The 22,767-nt window shown below is 61.8% G+C and overlaps 1 protein-coding gene across 4 annotated transcripts in view; it reads left to right on the top strand.

Annotated features, from left to right (window-relative positions):
* The window catches only part of NOL4L (nucleolar protein 4 like), a 40,394-nt gene extending 18,743 nt beyond the window's left edge, over window positions 1-21,651 (top strand). The window contains exons 1-8 of one of the 4 annotated variants that reach the window (XM_035343934.1): window positions 181-467; window positions 5,938-6,076; window positions 15,882-16,153; window positions 16,341-16,526; window positions 16,606-16,797; window positions 16,881-17,003; window positions 17,243-17,444; window positions 20,084-21,651. In XM_035343934.1, the coding sequence (XP_035199825.1) occupies window positions 5,971-6,076; window positions 15,882-16,153; window positions 16,341-16,526; window positions 16,606-16,797; window positions 16,881-17,003; window positions 17,243-17,444; window positions 20,084-20,283 (1,281 nt within the window). In that variant the 5' untranslated portion in view covers window positions 181-467; window positions 5,938-5,970 and the 3' untranslated portion in view covers window positions 20,284-21,651. Of the gene's footprint in view, window positions 1-180; window positions 468-1,823; window positions 2,789-5,506; window positions 5,632-5,937; window positions 6,077-15,881; window positions 16,154-16,340; window positions 16,527-16,605; window positions 16,798-16,880; window positions 17,004-17,242; window positions 17,445-20,083 lie in introns of those variants that run through there. The other 3 variants (XM_035343935.1, XM_035343936.1, XM_035343933.1) reach the window with 3 other exon arrangements.
* The last annotated feature ends 1,116 nt before the right edge of the window (window positions 21,652-22,767 follow it).

Genomic DNA, 22,767 nt, shown 5'->3' with positions numbered 1-22,767 from the left:
CGCCCCCCCCACCCCCGGACCCCCCCCTCCGCGGACCCCCTCCTCCCCCCCGGGGGATGCGCGGGGGCTGCGGGCGGCGGCGGCGGCGGCGGGGGGCGGGCGGGGCGGGGGCGGGGGCCCGGCGGCGGGGCCGTTCCCCAACTCCGGGGCCGGGAGGAGGAGGAGGAGGAGGAGGAGGAGGAGGCCGGGGGGAGCGGCCGCGCCGCCCCGCTTCCCCGGGAAGTTGCGGCTCGGCGGGGCTGCGAGGAAGGGTTAAGGTTAGCGCGTCCTTCCCCGCGCTCCCCCTTCCCCGGAAGAGCACAAAAGCCCAGAAGAAAGTGGGAGGAGGCGGCGGCGGGAGCGCTCCGGCCCCATTAATTCCCGGGCACCGGCCCCGCGCCGCCGCCGCCATCGCCGCGCCGCTCCCCCGGCCCCGGCCCCGGCCCCGGGCGGGGATTGTGCTGGAAATAGCCTCCTCCTCCCTCGAGGTAAAGCCCTACTTACGTGTCAATCCCCGCCGCACGCCGAGCCCCGGCTGCCGGCGGCTTTGCGCCGCGATCCGTCCCCGCTTCCCCGCGGGGCCCGGGCGAGGCCGGGCCGGGAGCGAGGAGCTCGGGTCCCGACGGCGTCCTCTGCCCCCGCCGGGCTCCGGCCGTGGCTGCCCGGGCTGCGCGGAGGACACCGGTGCCCTTTCGTTCCCGGCAGGGTCCTGGCGAGGAGGCAGCGCCGCGGGGTCCCCTCCTTGCGCGCAGGAGCGGGGCGCGTCCGGTGGGGCGAGCACCGGGACCCCCGCGCCGGGCGACGGCTGCCAGGGGCAGGGCACGGGCAGGACAGGGGCAGGACAGGGGCAGGACAGGGGCAGGGGCAGGACAGGGGCAGAGCCGCCGCCGTGCCCGGCTCCGTCCCCGCGCACCGACCCCGGCGTTCAGCACCTCCCCGCTGAACAGCAGGAGCGCGGCACGGCACGGCCCGGCCCGGCCCGGCCCGCGGGCGGCAGCCGGGGAAGGGGCAGCCGCAGCCCTCGCCCCCTGCCCGGGCGGCATCCTGCTGCTTGCTGGCCGCGGGGCCTCTCCTCGGGGTGATTTTCCCAGAAGAGGACTAGGAAGGGGGAGGGGGGAAGGTAGCGATCCTCCCTTCCCCTTCCATTTGTTGTTCACCCGTTCACCCGTTTTTGGGAAGTGACAAACACTCATTGTTGCCATGTCCCGTACCAATCAGCAGAAATTGCCCTCGGGGAGGACGCAGGGAACCTGACAAAGAGCGCCCGGGATATTTTGTTTGGCGCGTGGATCGCGCACACGAGTGGGCAGCGTGGTCACGGATCGCTGCCGCCACGGCTGAGCGTGCTCGGCTGCGCCTCGGGGCTCCTCGGGCTCCCCGAAGCAACGACCACTATGGCGTTTGTGGCTGCAGTACCAATCTTTGACCCGGAGTGGTTTATCTTCCATTAGTAAACCTTTCTCTGCGCTGAACTGGTTAAGTTAGGGTCAAATCTGGTTCAATACCTTCTTGGCATGCTCGGAGGGCCGGGTTTAAACAGTTGCTGAGACGGAGATGAGGCCACCTTCCTGATAGCTCCTTGCCGAGTGCCGCGCTGCCGCGTGGGCTGGCGGTGGGAGCTGCGTGCCCCGGCGGGGCCGGCGGGTCGCGGCTGGCACCGAGGTGCGGTGGTGACGGGCCCGGCGGTCACGCGTCGCCTTTTGTTGCTTCTAAAACCACCGCTGCCGCTGGTGGGAAGCTGAGCGTGGCTGCCCGCCGAGGGGTTGCGTGGCGCACGGCCTCGGTTCCTGCTCCACGGAAGGAAATCCGACCGGGACAGGAGGCTGCGGCTTGAAAGGACGTGCTTTAAAATGAAAGGCCTCGAAAAGAGAAAAGAAACTATCCTCAGAACCGGAGCCTGGAATATTTAGCCTAAGGCACGGCGTGTAAAGGACTGGAGAGACGTTCGCAGGGCAGTCCCCGAGAAACTGAGCCAGGCTGTAAAATAAGCAGGTTACCGATAGCCTTGCATTTATTTACGAGATACGGTTAGAAGAGCAGCTCCCCCCTGCCCTGTTCAGCCCGCGCTACGGGAGGTTGTTCTCCAAGAAGGAGAGCTGCTGGTGGAGAAACGTTGTCTAGCAATTCAAGCGTCACAGTCCGGAGGTCTCGCTCCTGCTCCCGGACCTGCCACCAGCCTGCTGCCTTCTTGCACCAGCCGGTGCAGCCGTCGGGACCCCGGGCTTTTGGCTTTTTGAGGAATACTTCCCCAACGCGAAGGAAAGTTGAGAGCCTCAGCAGATGAGTGCACACACGGTGCTTGAAGATTCGTGAATGAAAAGTGGGACAGAAACGCCGAGCGTTCGTTCTGCACATGCGAGTGTCTGCTTTTGCCAGTTGGAAAACATTGGCTGCGAGTGTCTGTAAAGCAGCTGTGAATATTGGACTGTAGATAAGGAGAGGAGCAGGGATGTTGTTTTTCCAAACCCTGCGCGGTGCCTGGAGTCCTGCTCCGATGGTTGGGTGTGGCTTGTGAACGCACCAGCAGGATCCGACTTCCCCTTTCAAAAGAGGAGCTGCACGCACACTGCCTGACCCTTGATCGCTCCGTCCCCTGAACGCTGGAAACAAAGCGATGGGACTTTACTGCGGGGTGAGAAGATCTCTCCGGGGAGCTGGGCAAAGCAGGAAGGAGGAGGGCAGCAGCCACAGTGCTTGGGTTTGAGGAGGGACCGCGGGCCGGCGGAGCAGGGCAGGCGCTATCGCTCCCCTCTGTGCCACGAGTGGCGTGGAGCTGGGGACGAGGCGGCCAGTCCTGAGACAGGCGCTGGTAATGGATTGTGTTCTGTTTTCTAATGAAAGTTGCATTTGAAGTTTGTTTACAGGAAAGAAGAAATTAGCAGAGGGAATTCTCCTGAGAACCCAGAGAGGAAAAAGAATGAGCTGCCTGACTCGCAAGCCAAAAGAGGGTGGAAGGGTAGAGTAGATTTACCGTATTGCTCCGAGTTGTAGCTGTTGCTACTGTTCAGAAACGCTTCCTTGTTTGCCTGGACAGCGGAGCCCGCTGTGAGTCTGCGTTCGGCCCGGTTACTGGCGTTTGGAGAAAATTCGGGGCTGCCCACCCAGCCAGGTGTTCTGATCCCACGGCAGGCTGCTTTGGTGCCAGGAAGCTGTGCCGGGGTCTGGCTGGCGGCTGCAGGGCAGTGCCAGGAGTCACTGCTGGTATGGATGGGCAGCGGAGGAGGTTGCCAAGCTCGGCCGTCCGGCCCTGCTGGGTGTTGTGAGGAGGGATCGTGCCGGTGGCTGCCGGTGGTCCCGCTGGCAGCGACGAGGTGGGCACAGGGGCACGGAGGTTGCCGGAGCCACAGCTGGAGCTGCCGGGGTGCTCAGCAGAGCAGCTCCCCGGGCTGCAGCCCCACTCTGTTCAGGGAAGAGGCACGGAGGCCCAAGGAGCTCCCAGGGCAGCATCGCGTGGTACCAAGCAGAGGGGCTCCTCCAGCAGCTCACGGCCCCAGCTTGGGCTGCTCGACCCCGTCGAGGTGTTCCCCACAGCATCACCGGCGGTGTTAGCTGAGCGCTGCTTGGGGTCTGCTCCCGGACCCGTGCACTCCCGGGGAGGTTTATCCCGTTAGTGTTTTGGATGAGGGTAGTAGTGCTAAAAGCAGGCGGCCTTGGCTGAAAGCAGAGGGTGACACCGGGGACACGGGGATGGGATGGCCGGGCAGGGTCCCGCATCAGCAGCATGCTCCCTGCTGCTGGCTGCAGCGTGGACCTGAGAACGTGCGGCGGCCTTGTTTGTCTTGAGTCATTTATAGCTTATCAGTTTCTGGTTTGATACCCAGGGTATTTCTAATAATAGGCCGATGTTATTGCACCTCGAGAGAATTGTACACATTTGTACAGCACTTTACATGGCATCTGCATGCAAGGCATCTTCATGGCTCTGATTTTCTGACTCGTGTGTGTGCACGCGGAGCGTGGTGCCTCCTGCGCTGCGTTCGGGTGCTGAGGCTGGGCGTCCTCTGCAACACCAGCCCTGCGGAAGTGACGCCTGAGCCCGGCACTGTCCGAAAACCTTCTGGTCGCTCCCAGGGCTCCTCACCCTCCAGCTGCCAGGTGTTAGGCTGTGGGCAGCAAGGACCTTGGCATTTGCGTTTGTCTCTTAAGCTCCGACAGTAATCTCGGGTAAGCCTTGTGCAGAAGGCCAGATAGGAGGGTGGCTGGCTCCCTGTAAGTGCGTGCAGTAACGGGACTATAGAAAGCGTGCAGCAGGGAGACCTGTGCGCTCCTCTCCTGCACGTGCAAGATGGAGTTTGCAGAGAGGCAGGATTGCTTCCGTGGCTGGGGCAGCAGCTCAGTGTGCCAGCAGCAGCGTGCCTCCCACTGCCTCCCAGCACCTCCCAGTGCTTCCCAGTGCCCTTCCAGCGTGTCCCAGTGCCCTCCCAGCACCACCTGCCCTGCTCGAGCCTCGTACAAGTGCAGGCTCTGCACCGGGGGACCCTTGCAAGTGGGTGCGGTGTGCGCGGGCACCCCGCTCCCGGGGCAGTGGGCAGCTGAGCCGTAAATTCCAGGAAACTCCCCGGGAGGCTGGGGGTGGTGCGAGCCAGCGCCCGCAGCTCCTGCTTCGGGCCAGCAGATGTGTCTGCAGGGACAGGGAGGAAAAGCACAAACCTGTCTTTAAAGACATTTATTTGTTCACGATAAAAACTGTCAGCCAGAGGCAGCCAGACAGGGCAGTTTTTATGAGGCGCAGCCTTACGTTGGAGGGGTTCTTGCCAATTGCTTCTTACACGGAAAGGGAGCGGGTGGCGTATGTTATCTCAGGACGAGGGGAAGGAAAGAAAAGGAGCTGAGCATTTACAAGCCTTTGAAATACTTCAATCAAAGGAAAGCGCGGTTGAAAGCGCTTCTGGAAACATTTTTGGTGTTCCCCTCCACCCCGCAGCCCTGGATGTGGGCTCCGTCCGTTATTTTGGGAGGGCGGCTGGGGAGAGGAAGGCAGATAAAGGAATTGCCGGCGGGGCCGTGTGGATACGGGGACGCGCATCTGCTTCCTGCGAAGCGTGCTCGGCTCGGAGGGCTCGGCTCGGGGAGCTCCCCCGGCCCCTCCTCTCATTCAGGATCTCAGCACCGCCTGGATGGTGATGGTTTTGAAATCCTGCGGCTGACCTTTCCGGCTCTGGAAGCGATCCAAGGGGCTGTGTCTCGAAGTACTGTAAAGGTTAGCCAGAAGGGAGAGAGAAAATGTCCTTTCAGCAGCAGGAGTGGGAGAGAGGAATGTAATCTATGCCGCTGGGAAGCCGCTGCCGGGGCTGGCAGGGCTCTCCTGCTCCAGGCGGTGCCTCTCGGGACGGGCAGGGGTCACCGCAGCCCCTCTGCCTCCAGCATCCAGCCTGGACGAGCCTCAGCCACCCAGCCTCGGGGTGCTCCCTTTGCTAACACAACCCCCTTCCCTCCAGGGGCCTTTTCTGCAGCATCAGGCAGCTGGGGGCTGTGGGGACCGATGGCACCATCCCCGGCTACCCCTCCGGACCCTCCCCTGCAGCAGATGATTTGGTCTCGGGAAAGCCTGCGATGTTTTACGGAGCCGTTTTAATGGAGCTGCGCCCCGGCCCCAGCTCCCACATGCCGCTGGCTTGCCAGAAACATGCTGGTGTGGATGGAGATTAAAGGGTAAACTCCAGGGCTCAGCCATCCGCTCCTACAGGATGCGAGCTCTTTCTAATTGTCCTCAATTAGAGACAGTGCCATTGCTCAGGCACGTCTTCAGGCAGGAAGCAGAGCTGGGGCGTTCTCCGCTGGGAAAACCACCTACCCCGGGGCTGCTCGCCAGGGCTCGGGGCCGGCAACTTTTCCGTGGGGCGCAGGAGCTGCGGGCCGAACGGCTTTTAGGAGGGCACGCGGTCAGGAGATGCTAGAGCTGGGGAATGGAGGAAAGAAAATAGCTCGGCGCCTTAACCCTTTCCTGCTTGCCCCTAGGATGAGACATCGGTGAGCAGCGAGGACTTTGATATGAACGACTCCACATGGATCTCAGCTGACCAGCACCTGAACTCCAGCCTGAGCCCCAGCCAGGACGAGAGCATGCGCAGCCCGCAGAACCTGCACCAGGAGGACGGTGAGTGCCCGCGGCGGGCGGGAAGAGCTCGGCGTCTCTCGCTCAGGATGTTTTTGTGACTTATTAAACATTAACCAGGCCTTTCTGATCAGGTGTCCCACCTGGAGGATGGATTTCATATCAGCACAGGCTTCGAAGCCTTCCCGTTCACCTCCTGGTTGCTGTCAGCCGGGGCCCTCCCCAGCTCCCAGCTGAGGGTCCCTGTGCGGGGACCCGGCCCCAGCTCCTCCTGCGCTGGGTGCTGGGGTTCCCCAGGCGTGGCGAGGAGACCCCCTTAGTCCTCGGCCAGCCGCAGGGAGGAGACCAGCCCTTCGTGGTACTGGCCGTAGGTTCCCATGCCTGGGAAGTTGCTCTGTAGGCAGCATGTGTGATTCCCAGGCGAGAAATGTGAGGAACTGACTGCGACGAGGCTGTGAGGTGGCCGCGGGGCGTCTCCTCGCTTTGGGCTGGCGGTTGGAAGGGGCTGGAGGTGCTGCACGTGGGGTGGGTGGGACGAAGCTGTGTTGTGCTACTTCTGTGAAGCAAGCCGGTTTAAAGAAATGCTCGAGTAAATAAGTGGTAGAAGTACGAGTTCAGGTCAGAGTTCATCTCCGTGATGCCTGCACGGGTTCGGTGCTTGGACTGCTCCTCAGCCCGTGCTCAGGAGGCTGAACCCCTTATCCACGGCTCAGATGCTGCTGGGAGGGCAGGAAGGGACTGGCGGGCAGCCCGGGCTGCTGGGGGGGAGCTCTACAAAAAGGGGACTGGGAACCCGCAGGAAGGAAAGGGCTTTTGTACCCGCAGATCTCCTTGGGGTGCCTCTGTGTGGCCAGAGGCAGGGTGACAGGGGTGCTCCATCCATTAGTCCGGTGCGCCATGGCACCCAGTTCCTGTTGTAAAGCCACAATTCAGAGAAGCTGTTAATTTTAAAACCATCCAGGAGCCCGGCAGCCTCAGTGGGGATGTGAAACCACCCGGTGCCGCAGTGCCCTGCCTGGCGAGGCTGTGCCGGGGCTGTGCCCGCGGTGCCAGGAGGGCCCTTGGGTGCTCGCACCGCTCCGGGAGCTCTGGGGCCAGGCTGCATGCAGGGCTCCATGGCAGAGCCTCGAGCACCGTGGCCTCTCTTACCCGTGGCCTTGCCAGGGCTCTCCATGGAGAACTTTGCTGTTCTCCTGCCAGGACGTTTCAGGCTTGCGGCTTATCCCTCACCGCTGTATTCCCAGGTCTCATTTACAATCTAGAATGACAAGGTTTTGAACCCTCTGCCCAACACTATTATTCACCGGGACAGTAATTTAATAAGGGACTCACGTATTTAGGCAAATCAAGATATTCTCACTCAAGCTAAATCCTTTCTCTGCCCTCTTAGGAAACGCGTCCAATTTTTCATGCCCTGTGATTTTTCTTCAAAGCAGGTGTACTCTTTGGGGCCCTTCTTGGCTCCTCTCGTTTCTCCTGTAAGGTTCAGTTGTGAGTGATGAAGGACAAATAGCTCCTTCCTTTTGTGAGGAATGGAAGTGAACTGGAAAAAGGCTAAAACGGGTAGACTCAGCGTGTCCGAAGTGGTGGAGTCAGGGTAAGCAAGCTGAGCCCGGGGTTACTAATGAGACCCTTCCAGTAGAAGCCCAGCACTGGGTTTTCCATCAGACTGTCCTCTTTCAGGGGTGTGTGGGACCGAACGAGAGGAGCCCAGGTTTGTCACTGTGGTGAGGATCCATGGCTGGCGTCCAGAGCTGGAGCTGTAAAATTCAGCCCAGTGCTGCTGGGGTGGAAGGCCTCGAACAGCCCCTGTATCAAAACGCTGCTCCCAGGGGCTGCAGCCCACGAGAGGCTGCGAAGGCGACGCCGTGGCCCAGGCAAGGGAAGTGCCAAGGGGGGACCTGGAGGGCACCGGGCTGGAGGAGAGGAGCATGGCGTGGAGAGGAAAGGAAAGGCAAATTACTGGCTCAAGGAAGTGAGTGTATATGAATTAAAATGTTGAGCACTCTTCAGTTTCCTCTTCTCGTGGCCCGTGAGAAGTCTTTAAAGAAGCAAACGTGTTTTCCCTTGTTTGTACTGGCTTCCTTGGGCTGTCCACGTGCAAGACTCCCAGGGAAACCAGTGTCAGCAACCAGCACTTGTAAACTGTCCAAGAGGCACCGCACGAAGGGCACAAGCCGTGGTGGCACAAGGCTCTGTTCAGAGTACTTTGTGCCTGGTCTCCTTCCCCTGAAAAACCCTCTCAGGTTCTGAGCTGCTCCCGTCTGCCGTTGTTCAACGGGAAGGGTGCCTGGAGTGTGTTTTCTGTGAAAGGCTTCCTAAAGCATAGACTTGTAATGAAGAGTTGCCTGTCTGGACAGCAGTATCATCTGACACGCTTGTTTAAAAAAAGCCTTGTTTGGAGTACTGAAGCACCAACTTCAGGTCTTCTAGAGGGCTGCAAAGAGCGTACTCTCATATGACACAAGCACAGCCGCATGGAATCCAGAAAGGCGTGAGAGCAGGAAACGGTTGTCCCACGCTTTGATACGCAGGTATCTGCTAAATCTTCAGAGAGCTAAAAAGCAGCTCGGACAGAAGCCAACGCCTCCTTTTGTCTGCATGCCCAGAAACCTTGGCCCGGTATAACCACGCTGCAAACAGCGTCAGCCTTCGGAACAGCGGGGAGGACAAATCGGAGCTAATGGCTTCGGGAGGTAAGGGGCAGCAGAAGACACTGTTGGGGGAGCATCAGCAGCAGAGATGGGGCTCGTGTTGGGACGTGTAGACATAGGGACACACCGCAGGGTGCAAGGACAGAGGGACGTGTTGCAGGACGCGGAGATGCACAGCAGGATGCGGGGACACGGTGGGACGTGGGGTCAGACAGCCCTGAGCAGCGACGCCAGCACAGGCGCACACTTGCTCCTTCCATTTTCCTTTGTTACTCATCCTGCGGGCCCCAGCACGGAAAACGTGAAGCTCCCTGCAACATCCCTTCCCCGTAGGATGTTACTCACAGCGTACGTGCCCCGCAGGAAGCCGGTGGATACCCAGAGCAGAAGCAAGATCAACATCAACTTTTTGCTGCTGGAGCTGAGCCATTGTGCAGGACATCCTGGAGGGACGCGGCCGTGGGAGCCAGCCCGTGCCGGGAGCAAAATGCCCCCGAAAGTGGCGGCGTTGTGCTGACCCCACACCCATCACCCTCCCAGAGTGCCGGGTGTCAGACACTGCCCTGCCTGAGCTGGCTTCAGGTGTGGGCAGCTGGGGCTGGGAAGCCAGGGGAAGGGGCTGCCCCTCACCCCCATCCTTCTGAGCAGGCAGGCTGGCTCTTCAGCGCTGGGTCTGTCTCCCTGTGGGCACGGGGCTGCTCCGTGGCACTGCTCGGGCACAGATGGCTCTGGGTGAGGTCCCTGCGCGCCGTCCTTTGTGCTTGGCATTGTCCCTGTAGAGCCTGGGCTGCCTGGAGCAGCAGGCGCTAATCCAGACCTTGGAGAAAGGACTTTCTTAACCTGCTTACCTGCGAAGGCGCACGTCTGGCAGGGCATCCCTCGGGAAGGCTCCTGGGTGCTGGGGACATCCCCTGGGAGCGCTTTGAGGAGGAGCCACGGGGAAGTGCATGCGGGCGTTATTCCTAGATGCTGTCCCAGGGAATGGGGGGGTTTGCAGCTCCTCAGGACACCTGGGGAATGGCAGGGGCAGCACCGAATTGTCCTACTTCTTCTGGCACCGCACACGTGCCGTGGCTCCTGGTCGCAGCACCATTTCCCAAGGTGCCTCTGACTCTCTGCACATCTCCAGGCTCCCTGCGGCACTGACACAGCAGGGAGATTTCTGGGGAGAGGAGCGAGCCTCTGGAAAAACACTCGCCAGAAGCCAGGCAGTGCCTGCACGCTGAGCTCGGCCTGCCCCACGCCGCAGCCGTGCTGTCCGGCCACCCTGACACCTCGGCCACATCTTGCTGCAAGGATTCTGCAGGCCCTGACCGAATCTGTGCTTTTCCCAAAGCCAAATTCTTGCTTTTCAGGGCTCCGTGCACCCATGTGGGACTTCACCCTCTTGGAGACCCCATCTCGGGGCTGTCCTCCCCCCTCTGCCCTGCCTGGGCCGTATGGGGCTGGTGGCTCGCTGTGCCCTCACCTCTCCCCAGGGCACCTCTGTTGAACCGGGGGGGATCAGAGGCCCTCTCCAACAGCAGGCACCCTCGTTCCAGCTGCTTCTGGAGCCTGAGGAATGCAGCGCTGGTGCTGAGGGACCCCAGCTTCACCCGCCCTTGGAGCTGAACCAGGCACCAGGCTCCCTGTGCCTGCCTCCAGCTCTGTCCCATCGTTTATCCCGGGTGCAGACCCAGCAGCGCAGAGCTGGGCACCTCTGATCCTTGTGCCCCCACCTCCACCCCTGAATCTGAGCATCCCCAGCCTGCCCAGCGGGCAGTGGGGTGGCCCCTCAGAACATGCCTTGGCTAAGCAGGGTGCCCCGAACCCCTTACCCACTGCCACCTTCCCGGCGGCAGGGACAAGGGAAAGCCAAGCCACGAGGCCTCCTGCAGCTGCGGCACGAGGGAAGATGTCTGCCGCGAGGCCCCGCACCCTGTGCCCGCTCCCTCCGGCCACGGGAGACGGCACCGGGGGGCACGGGGGGTGCCGGGGAGGGGCAGCGGCCGCACAGCGCTGCCTTGTCCGGCCGGGCCCGCCTGCGGCCGCGCTCCGTGCCCAGCCGTGCCAGGTGTCCGGCTCGCCGGGGGCTCCGGGAGGGCGGGCGGAGGATGGAGGTTTCGGCTGGGACGTAACGAGGTTTGCATTAACGGAGGAAGACAGGAAATACAGTGTCTCAACTGGATGCTGGCCAGCCCCGCTTCTCCGCATCTCCCAGCGATGTTTCTTTTTTTTTTTTTTTGCGTGTCTTGGAGGAAATCAGCCGGGCAGGGCCTGGAGAAAAGCAGACGTCCCCCCCGGCCGCTCAGCACCCTGCTCTTGGGTGCCGAGGCCCTGGAACACCGCCCGCTTGTGCCTGATGAAAGCCGTGCTCCTGCCCAGCAGTGGCCCCCCGCGAGGCCCCCTTTCCCACTCCGTCTCTCTAATTTGTATTAAGTATCCCTTCCTCGCAGGCTTTCCTCCTCCCCTCCTTCCCCCTTCTCGTCTCTTTTGTGAGTGAATAATTTATGGCACTTTTCATCTTCCTGGCTGTTGTTACAGTCAGACGTCTGTGGGATGCTTTGAACACTTTTGACAGTCGTTTGCAGGCTGGATGCGAAGCCCCAGCCCGTGCGGGTGACACGGCGCTGGGCACGGCCAGCGATGGGCACGGCCACCTCTGCCACCGCCATGGCCATGGGTGGGCACAGCCGGGACAGTGCGGGGGGCTCCCTGGAACCCCAGTGCTCCCAGTGCCAGCCATGGGTGGGCGGGCAGGGGCTGAGCCCCCTGTCCCAGTCCCGGTCCCGGCTTGGGGCTCGGTGGCCCCTGCCCCGCCGTGGCGGTGCGGGGCTGCGGCGAGGTTTCCGTGGGCCGCTGGCTCTTACATAAGCTCATTGTTTTCCAAGTCAAAAGAGGTTTTGTCTTCGCTCTGGAGATGTGACAGGAGGAGGAACAATTTGCCCCATTCATCTTTAATTCTGCCTTTGGACAGCGGCGCGGTGGCCCTCGCTGACATAGATGTTAAACCCAACCACTTCCCTGCCGTAAAATCTCCCGGGGAGCAGGTGTTGGAAATCTCCCCTTCCTCTCCTGATCTCTGCAAATCCAGTGTCACAGAAATCAAGGATAATCCAGAAGCCTCTTCAAAATGAAAACGCTGAGCCCTGATTAATTCATTTAATAAGTGACTGATCCCCTCCTCCCCCATCACCACTACCCAAGAAGCCATTTTGCTTCTCCGCTTCCCTGGGATTGGCGCAGCCGGGGAGGGACGGAGGCCACAATAGACCCGGCGCTGCCTCCCCGCTCCGCAGCCGCCGCTCGCCCTCGCCCCTCGTGGAGCTGGCGCTGGCGTGGCCGCAGCTGAAGGGAGCGGGGATCCTGTGCCGAGGGTGCTTCCACCCCTGCCCCTGCGCCCGTCCACGCGCCCATGGCTTTCAGGGGCTCCTCCGCCTGCAGCCCCCTTGCCCGCGGAGCCCCGGCTCCGGAGGTTCGATAGGGGAATGAAATATTTCGCTTCCCGACTGAAAGATCAAACCAGCCCGAAGTGACATTGTTTTTACAGTTCCATCTGCTTCAATTAGGTCGTGGGGGTGGAGCGGAGGGGCTTCCAATTATCCTCATTAGAGGGGCTCCTCGCTCAGCCAAACTCCAGCCGCGAGCAGAGAGCTCACGAGACTCGTGCTGGTTGATAATGAATATATTCATGGCTGCACAGCCTGGCTGTGCTCTCCTGCTGCTCGCGGAGCCCTGCTATTTATCTGTGTGTTTTGGGCGCGCTCTGGGAGTTTGCAGAAAAGCTCCCGAATCGCAGAAGTTTGGTGTGCCTGTCTCGGCGGCGGTGTCTGGGAGCGCGGCCCTCCCTCACCCCTGCCCGCGGTCCTTCAGATGCCACGTCCCCGGTGGAGGGGACGCGGGGCAGGGCTCTCTGACAGCATCCGCTGTGGCTCAAGCGAGCCCTGGGTCCAGCACCCAAGTCTGGTCCCAGCACCCATGCAGGGGGGGGGGGTCCAGATCCGGCCCCCCAGGGCACCGCTCGCTGCTGGCCGTGGGCCGGAGCTGCCCCAGCGCTCCCTCCCGAGGGCTTCCTCGTTTTTAAGCTGGCTGAAGCCATTCCCGTTCTGATCCAAGGTCCTCGGCAATCTGGATTTGCAGCCGGTTCTCTGCCCACAAGACTGAGATTAATCCACCGCTCTACGAACAGAGCTTCTGGGAGAGCACAACCCGTAAAAGTGAAGAATTAAGAAAATTATCTGTAGCTGGTGGCTTTACAGACCTCGCTATTTACGTCCATTCATCCTCAGTTTAAACAAAACCGTTCTTGCAGTGGGTGCTGGTCCCTTATGTTCGATTCCCATCTCATTTCCGTATCCCACCTGAACAGGCTCCTTAACACCCCTTCGTGTTTGTTTTCAATATTTTTTGTCTGTAGCAAAGCCAAGGTTTGTAAACGCGGTGGGACTGGCTGGAAACCTGGTCTGCAGCTGCTGTGCGTGTTTTGTGCAACACAAAGGCAACCCCGAGACATCGGAAGCCGGGAGGGCCGTGCCTCCCCCTGCACCCTGCCCGGTGTGAGCAGCCGGCGCAGGACCAGTGATGGCAACGGGGCTGAGCTGGGGGCCAGGGGGAGGCCGGAGGGGTGGGCAGGGCAGCCTGAGAGTGCCCCGGGAGGTCCCTGCCATCGGCACGGATCGGCTGTGTGGTTGCTGTGGCTGTGCCCAGGCTGGCGATGGGGCCCGGTGTGCGGCTCGTGCCTCCGCGCACAGCACTAATGCTCCTTAATCCCCCCGAGAGGCATCGCAGGATGAGGCCGGAGCCTCCCTCTGAGCCCTTTCTGGGCTGGGAGAGGAGCAGGGGGAGGGACGAGGCTCAGCCTCCGCCAGCCCTCTGTGTCGCGGCCGCCTGCCCTGAGCTGGCACGGGTCCTGCACCCACGCTGGCTGCAGTGCCCAGCCCCAGCTGGACGGGATGGGGGAGGCAGAGCCGCGGCCAGTCGTGGACACGGAGCCCGTGCTGGGTTTGGCCACAAGCTCACGTGCCTGCCCCTGGGGGGGGCTCGGGTGCGGAGCAGCCGGGAGCATGTTGGGGAGCTAAGCTGGGGCCGGCAGCCTTGCTGCTGGCTGCAGAGCAAAGCCTGAGGGCATCTTCCATGCCCCTGGCCCTGGAGCCCTGCGGGCAGCACCTCCGGCATCGTGCCATGGGCCGGGCTGCAGCACCCGACGGGGACAGGGCCATGGAGGGTGCCCGGGGTGTGGAGCCTGCGCTCGCCTCAGCCAGGAGCCGGGGCTGCTGCCTGCTCCCAGACTATGAGTGGGGCAGGGAGAGGGAAGGGAAGGGGAACTCGAGCGGGGATGCTTTAATTCGGGGGCTTGCAGGGGATGGAGCAGTCTTGGAGCAGGGAGCGCTCGTTCCTGTGCTGGGGCGGTTCGGGACACGCTTGGCCCTGGCCGGCCCCCACGGTCTATTCGGATGCCTGAGCGTCCTCAAGTCTGTTTATTTTAAGGGATACAAAGTCCTGCACTGCCGCAGCCTCCGCAGGGGCCACAGGAAAGTTCACTGCAGCTTCTCGTTAAAGGTCCCTGCAGATGCTGGCCGCGGGGGGAGCGAGAAGGAGGAGGAGGAGGGTGGCAGCAGCCGGGCACCGTCCCTCTGCCCCGCGCCCGCACACCTTTGGACTCTGAGCCCATGTGCTGGCAGCTGGCGGCACGGGGCCGGGGCCACCCCACAGCCTGACCCTGGGGCTGGGGACCAGGGACTGGGGACCAGGGACCGGGAACCAGGGACCAGGGACCGCCATCTGCTTGTCACCGGCTGCAGCTTCTTTGTTCGCAGCTCGGCGCACACTTGCACAGGAAGCGGCTCCCCACGTGCTTCGCCCTTTCCCTCTCGCGGAGGCACCTAATGAAATAAAGGATTTACTGCAGCGAGGGGGAGGGCAGGGGCAGGGGCTGAGCGGGGTTTGAAGATGTTGTCCCTGGCCTGGGGTTGGGCTCTTTGCTGGGCGTGGGGCTGCTGGCAGCACAGGGGATGGGGACGGGGACGGGGACGGGCTCTGCTGCAGCCAGGCAGAGCAGCACAAACATGGGAGGCTGCGGAGAGCCAAGGACCCGGGCGTGTGAACGGATGGAGAAAGAGAAAGCGGGGCTGGGGCAGGGGAGGGCGCGTGGTGCCGCCGGGGCTGGGCCCGCGGGGTGCGGCAAGGGCGATGTTTTGCATGGGCAATGGGGCACCGTGGGGAGGCCGCGGCTGCCAGCAGAGCTTTGCATTTGGAAAAGCAGCAGCGGGAAGAGGGAGGGCAGGGAGGGACGGGAGCGGCCACCTTGGTGGCTCTGGGGGGGGGCTGAGCCCGGGAGGGGCACAGCACAGGGGGACGAGAGAGCCCCAAAGGGGGCTGCGGTCGGTGCGTGGTTGGTGCTGGGGGCACGGGGACGTGGGCAGGGAAGGAGATCTTCCACATCGGGTGGTCGAGGTCAGTTGGGTATTGAGCTGGGGGGGACCGGCAGGAGGTGTGTGCAAGCCCCCTGCCCCCTTCCTCCAGCAGCATGCCCGAGGAGCCTTGCCAAGGGGTCTGCAGGCTGTTCACAAAGCTCCCAAAGCTTCCAGGCTGCACGAGCCCACTTTTTCCTCCCCATGTGAGCCTGTGCTCACACGAGGGGCAGGTCCTCGCTGCGGCTCCCTGGGTGCTGGAGTTCATCTCCTCCCTCCTGCTCCTGGTCCCAAACCGTGCCAGGTGCACCCCTTGTGAAAGCTTTCGGAGGCGAGGGACCCAGGCGGGGAGAGGAAATGCCCCTTTCTCCTCCCTGCAATGCAAACAGAAACCTAAAAGGACCAAATTCCAAAGTTCTTATTCAAGCCCGGGCGCCACGGCCCTGGGCAGAGGTGCGGACGGTGGGACTGTCACCTCCAGAGGGACAGGGGGACAGGGGGACAGCTGGCCGTGGTGCAGAGGGTGCAGGGAGCGGCCATGTCCGGTGGCTCTGAGGAACGAGGCAGCGGAGCCGTAACGTGATGGCCCTACAGCCTCCGGCTGCTGCCTGCAAGAGTCCAGGGCTGGCTCTGCCGTCTGTCCCGGAGCACCTCGCAGCGAGGCCAGGCCTTTCCGAGCAGCACCGCGGCCGTGCTGTACGTCCAGCCGGGCTCGGGGGGGAACATGGTGGGGGGGCCGGGGCTGCCACCTCGGGGCCGTGGCCTCAGGACATCCCTGGGGTGACGGTGCGTCTCTCCTTGCAGATGACTCCTCGTCAGAGAGCTGCAGCGGGAATGGCTCCTCCACCCTGAACCCCTCCACCTCCAGCAGCACGCAGGGCGACAGCGCCTTCCCCGAAATGAACGGCAATGGCACCGCGGCCCCCATGGACTTCACCGCCTCGGCCGACGACCAGCCCATCAACCTCTGCGACAAGCTGACGCCTGCCCACGTCACCCCCTCCTACCAGTCGGACAGCTGCAGCACCGACGGGCTGCGCAGCAGGGTCAAGTACGCGGTGAAGACCACGGCAGAGGTACGGGGCTGGGCTGGGCTGCGCGGTCCCGATCCCCCGCGCGGGCTGGGTTGCGAGGGGGGAGGCTGGGACGTGAGGAAGGGGAACAGCAACAGCGAGCCAAGGAAAAGGGCTTTGAGCTGCCCGTCCCACGGCTGTGCCCGCGGGGTGGTGCGGGATGCCCACGGTAACCCCCGTCTCCTCGCAGTCCCCGCCGTACAGCTCCGGCAGCTACGACTCCATCAAGACCGAAGTCAGCGGCTGCCCCGAGGACCTGACCGTCGGCAGGGCCCCCACGGCCGATGAAGATGACGACGACCACGATGACCACGAGGACAACGATAAGATAAATGACTCAGAAGGGATGGACCCGGAGAGGCTAAAGGCCTTCAATGTAAGGATGGCACCGCGGGGACGGTGAGCCCGCCATGCGCTGGTTCAGCGTTCCCACCTCGCGTCCTTGTGCTCCGCAGATGTTTGTGCGCCTTTTCGTGGACGAGAACCTGGACCGGATGGTTCCCATCTCCAAGCAGCCCAAAGAGAAGATCCAGGCCATCATCGAGTCCTGCAGCAGGCAGTTCCCAGAGTTCCAGGAGCGGGCTCGCAAGCGCATCCGCACGTACCTCAAGTCCTGCCGCCGCATGAAGAAGAACGGCATGGAGATGGTGAGCGGCCGCCCCGCGTCCCGCCTCGCCGCGGGGGGCTGGCGGCGGGGCCTGAGCACGGCTCTCCCCTTGTGTCTCCACAGACCCGGCCCACGCCTCCGCACCTGACCTCAGCCATGGCCGAGAACATCCTGGCCGCCGCCTGCGAGAGCGAGACGCGGAAAGCAGCCAAGAGGATGCGGCTGGAGATCTACCAGACCTCGCAGGTAGCGTGCTCGTGGCGGGAGGGCGTGAGACGGGGCAGGAGGGGAGAGCGGGAGGACTTGGAGCGAGTTGGCAAAGTGATTTCAAAAGCCTTCCTCGAAGTCCCAGGGCTGCAGAGCGGGGAGCTGCGGCACGTGCTGGGGCCGGGAGCCCCGCTTTGTCCCGGCCACGCGTCAGCCCTCGCAGCCTCCTGCTGCGGGAGGCCGGCCTCGCTGCAGCCAGCCTCTGCTTCCCTGTGCAGGATGAGCCGATCGCTCTCGACAAGCAGCACTCCAGAGACTCCACAGCCATCACCCACTCCTCCTATTCACTGCCAGCCTCGTCCTACTCCCAAGACCCCGTCTACATCAATGGAAGCCTGAACTACAGCTACCGTGGCTACGGGTCCCTGGGAGGCAGCCTGCAGCCTCCCGCGCCGCTCCAGACAGGGAACCACAGTAACGGTGAGTGGCCCCCGGCCCCCCAGCACCCAGCCCCGCTCCCGCAGAGCCTCTCCGAAAAGCCCCTCTGCCTCGGCAGCCCCTGGAGGGCTCTGCCCCACGGTTCAGCTCGCCTCGTTAGCAAGCGGTTAATTGTTGACCTGAACTTGGAAGGACAGTCTAGGTGGAACTGGTGGAGTGAAGGAGTGTCACTTAAAAAAAAAGAGAATCTGTACCAGCTATTAATAATTAACAGAGCGAGTGCCTATCACCGCCCTGATCTCATGGCTGGTATGAGCCGTTCCCTCCCCAGCCTTCATCGCCTGCTCTCGGGGATGAGGACGGGGTTGGTGCAGTTTGGGGGCACAGCCAGCTCTGGCTGCAGCTCAGGACGGCGAGGGGCTGCATGGCAAAAGCAGCTGGGGAAACAGAACGGATGCTGCAAGGCGAGAAAGCTGTAGGAGAAAGCAGGCAAGGCACGTGGGGCCAGCTAAGCCATGAGCAAGTGAGCAGAGCGGAGCAGCCTGGGCTGGAGCAGGGCACGTGGGGAAGATGGGAATGGGAACAGGCAACGCAAAGCTCCCTGGGCAGCACCCCCTTTGGCTTTGCTCGCCCCCCGGCCTGCCATATGGCCCCATCGCCACGAGCAGCCCCGCTGGCCACCTTGGTCCCTCGCAGCCCTGCTCTGCCTTCACCCACCCCGTGCACCCCGGTTCCTGCCCCTGCCCTCCCTGGTGGAGGGAGGATTTGAAGGGATGTGATTTCCAGAGTCCTGAGAGATGCCTGTCTGGGATTAACTCTTATCATCCCTTCCTAATGCTTCTTAACCCTGAATAAAGATCCCACCCTGGCCTCCAGCTGCTGAGACCTAATCCTTCTGGCTGCCGTGGAGGCAGCTACGGGCCCCCTCCAGCCCAGCACGCACAGCCCCGGCCCCGCCGCCCTCCTCCTGCTGGGCACGGACACCCAGCGGTCCCTGGACAGGAGACAGCAAACAGCTGCAGCCACGTCCCGCCGAGAGCCCCAGCAGGAGCAAACAGGCTCAGTTTATAGCAGAATCAGCAAATTTGCTTCTTTTTAATGGATTTTTAAACCTCTGCTTCCCATTTTTTTTTCTGTTGCCCAAGCACCGTGCGAGCACGCTGCCCTCGCATGGGGCAGGATGGAGCCCGCAGGGGGCTGCTGCCCCCGGGCTGCCTCCTCCCTCCATCCCCCACCGAAGGCAATTCTTGCTCAAACCCATTTCCCCCCTCCAGCTCCTTCCTCCTCGGTGAGCTGGGGGGGTGTCACGGGCTCGTTTTCCTGCTGCCTTTTCTGTCCAGTGAGATTGCTTTCGCCTGGCAGCCTCCTCCCCTTCACCCGCGCTCCCCTCTCAGCACTGCGGAGCCTGCTGTGTAAGGCCTCCTCCTGCTCCGCTCCTCCCTCGCCTCTTGCTGCTCCAACGCTGCTTTTCCTGGTGCTCACCTCCTGCTGCTGCTCCCCCCGGGGCCCTTCTGGTGCCCCCAGCTCCTCCTGCACCCCTCTGCACACTGCTGTGGTCCGTGCAGCTGGGGCTTGGTTCTCCTAAAGCCTTTCTGCAGCAGCTCCATCTGCTCCAGCAGCTCCGGCTCACGCTGGGGGATGAGTTCGGGGCCCTCTCCTTACCCCCAGGCTCCAGCTCTGCCTTCTTCCTTGCATGCAGCCGCATTGTTAGGACGCTCCTTTCCCCTGCTCTCTTAGTGCTTGGCTGATCCTGCGGTTCTTGCACCTCGTTTGGACTCTCTCGGTCCAACGCAGAAAGAAACGCGGCTTCCCCCTTGCTCTCACCTGGACTGTGCTCCTCAGGCTGTGCACCAGCTTTGCTGCCAAAGCCTTCCCAGTGCAGCTACCAAAACTGCACACGTGTGCTTGTGCACACCAACGTGCATCCAGCTGAAGCAGTGACTGGAACACGTTGCCCAGGTCTTGTGAGCTTGGTCGTTGCGTGGCTCTGTGCAGGCTGAAGGTCTGGGGTGCGGGGGCAGTTCTGCAGCTGGGGCCGGCGGTAGCGTCCCGTGCCCCCCCGCAGGCAGACGCCCGCGTGTTTGGAAGCCACTCACGCGCCAGGGGTAGAGCAGAGAAACACTTCAGATAAAAAAATTACCCTGCCCATGAAGCAGACTGTTTTGCAGGACTCCATTTCATGTATGGACCAAGCCAGGGACACGTACAGCCCAGCGAGCACATCCAGCCCTGCCCACGCCGTGTGTCCGGGCAGCCCGAGCCAGCAGCCTGCACAGCGGCTCCTCTTGGCCAGTGCCCCCAGGCTCCAACGGGCTGCAGTTACCCAACAATAAAACAGGGAAATGCACCCTGGGCAGGATGTGACTTGTCACGTGCAGGGGAAAAAACAGAGACTGGAGGATTTGGGCAGGGGCAGGGACGTCCCTGGCAGGCAGTGCAGGTTCCGTGCCTGGCAGCTCGGGGCTGGCAGGCGGCGGTCACGAACCCTCCCTTTCGGCAGAGCAGATGAGGCAGTAATTTTTGTAATGTTGACTCAAAAGTCCCTTCCCTTGTGGCTGGTGGTGAGGCAGCCGCTTACCAGTGCTCAGCTCCGCGCGCAGCGCTGCGGCGCGGGGGCTCGCTGCGGGGTCCGGGTGGGGACCTGCTGCCTCGTCCTGAGCTTCCCTCTCGCTTCTTGGCAGGTCCGACTGATCTCAGCATGAAAGGGGGGGCCTCCAGCACGGCCCCGTCCAACAGCACCAGCAGGGGAATGCAGGCTGCCCAGCTCAGCCCCACGGAGATCAGCGCGGTGCGGCAGCTGATCGCCGGCTACCGGGAGTCCGCGGCGTTTCTGCTCCGATCTGCAGATGAACTGGAAAACCTCATTTTACAGCAGAACTGACTCCTCCTGTCTGCGTCGCTCCTCTGTCAAGAAGACAATTTATACCTGCTAGAAAGAGGCTCCCAGCAGTGTCCTGCTCAGGACCACCATCGTCCTCCCGTGAAGCAGTGGGTACATGTAGTTTTAGAAGGTGGAATCCAAAAGACCCGTTTTCTTTTACACTCCAAGCACCTGGGACTTCAGGCACAAGGACACATTTTTGAACCGTACCACCACACGTGCGTCCAGCTGACCAGAAGCCAAACCTGCGGCTTGGAAGGATGTGGGACTTTCAAGGGCAGAAGGGAGCCTGGGGAGGTTTGGGGCTGCAGATGTATTTAGAATAACCTTTGTGGACCCAAATGTTAGAATCCCGTCCCCAGATAATTTCCAAGTCTTAGGTGAGCTGAATCACATATTTATTGAGAAATGGACCCTCCTCTCCCCTTAGTAATTTATTTTTCTGAAAATGGATTCTTTTGAGTTTGTACAGATTGCCAGTTTTTTTGTCTGTCTGATCGGAAGGAATTTATTCCTGTGAAATAACACATTCCATATCACTACACTACTAATTTCCAGGCAGCTATGCCTGTTTCTCTGGGGAGCCCTTGTCCCACAGGGTGCGAGTTTGCCCTCCAGCCCTCGCGCTTGTAGGTTGCTCAGCCCCCGGTAAGCGCAGGTGGAAGCTGACCAACGGAGGGAGCGTCCTGCTTAGACCTTCGCGCTAAGCAGCCCCGTGTAGCAGCAGCAGTGGGGGCTCAATCTCCTGCAGAGACTCGGCAAGCTCAGCAGAACGGCTAGAAGGACGTCTCACGCTCCTTTAAGTCATTGCAGATCAGAGAAGGAAGGAAGGAAGCACCTGAGAAACACTGTCTCGCGTTCACCATCTGTATTCTACCTCACACTCCATTGTGGGCTTTTTCCAGGACTCCCGAGCTGGCTCTGTGACTGTAAGCGTGGCAGACAAGCGGACAGGACAGCACGGAGGAGCCCGGGACCAAACCAGCAGCCAAGGACCGACGGCGCCGCGCTCCGTCCCGCCGGGGCGCCGCCGCTGGCCCAGCGCGCGCTGACCACGCTCGCGCCGCGCTCCTCGGCGAGGGAGGCTGTGCTCAAAAGTCTGTGTGAAACCGACACTGGGGGTTGCAACAAGAGAATAAACTATTTAGAAACCACGCACGGGTGTAATAAAGGCTAACGCGGACTCTCTGCGTGAAAGCAAGCTCCGCCAGCGAGCGGCTCGCTCCTTCCCAGAAGATGTTCAGGCACCGCTCGGCAGCAGACCTGACAAAAAAGCCCTCCAGGGCCCAGGATCCTCCCCCCTCCCCGGCCACAGTCCTGGAACAAGCCCACAATTCCCAAAGTGTGGAAAAAAACAAAACACAAAACGTAGTCTGGTCACCATTCTGCCCCGTTTCCGTCCCTCTCCCCCAATAATGCACTTCGTTTTGCTCAGTGCAATACCTACTACCAGTGCTGCTAAAACCAGGGACTTCGCTCAGGCACTAAGATGCCGAGCAGAGCCAAGCAATGCAAGGCGCTCTGTAGCCATATAGAGCAGCAAGAAGTGCTGCCTGACACCGCCAATTCTTCTCGCCGCCTCCCTCCCAGTGCTGGCCTGGCTCCTCCCGGCCCTGCTCAAGGGCAGGAGTTGTCACCACGAGATCGATTTGATAAGTAGAAAACCATATATAGCTCATTTTGACCAGAGATACTCTCTCTCTTTGGAGCCAGCTTTTTCTTTTTTTTTTTTCTCTCTTTTTTTTCCTCTCTTTTTAGGCTGCTTTGAGCCTGAGGATGAGGGCTGCTGCTCTGCGGAGGGCGAGCGCCGCGCGGGCAGGAGCTGCAGAGAGCCCTGCTGGCACGGCCCGGGGCGGTTACAGGTAGCAGAGGCCGGTCCCCCGCCAGGAGTGGACCCGGGCAGCTCGTTCAGTAGCCCTTGTAGCCAACTGAACGCCCGACACACTGGAAGAAAAACAAAACCTAGACCCGGTTCTTAGTTTCAGTACAGAAAGAGCCACCGGCTTTTGAGGACAGGCTTGCCTGGCCCGGCATCAGAAGGGACGAGCCGTTGCATTGACTGTTTTCCCCAAACCTTAAACTTCCCCCTAACATTTGGAGAAAAGGGACGCGGCTCCCGGCCGTCCCGCGCAGTCCGAGCGTCCCTGCAGAGGCAAGGTGGAGGCCTGCCGGCGCCGTGCTGGTGCGGGATCGGGGAGCATCGCGCCCGCTCGGAGCACCCCGGGTTGGGGCCAGGCTCCCCCCGGCCCGGCAGGCAGGGGAGCGGGGCTGGGGTCCGCAGCAGGACCCCGGCCCCGGCGGCCGCACGCGAGCCAGGTTCCAGACTCAATGCTTTCCCCAGCACTTCACAAGCCTGCTTGGTTTGCCCACTGCATCCTCCCATACTTGGAATTTATGTAAATATTTATTTTTGTGTGAATACCATGAAGTAACAAACCTTTTACAAAATATGTAACCACAGCCATTTGTGAAAGTCTTAATGTT

The sequence above is a fragment of the Oxyura jamaicensis genome, chromosome 20, assembly GCF_011077185.1.
Source record: "Oxyura jamaicensis isolate SHBP4307 breed ruddy duck chromosome 20, BPBGC_Ojam_1.0, whole genome shotgun sequence".
Taxonomy (NCBI): Eukaryota; Metazoa; Chordata; class Aves; order Anseriformes; family Anatidae; genus Oxyura; species Oxyura jamaicensis.
The sequence above is the reverse complement of the archived record's forward strand: the minus strand, read 5'-3'. Positions and strand labels throughout refer to the sequence as shown.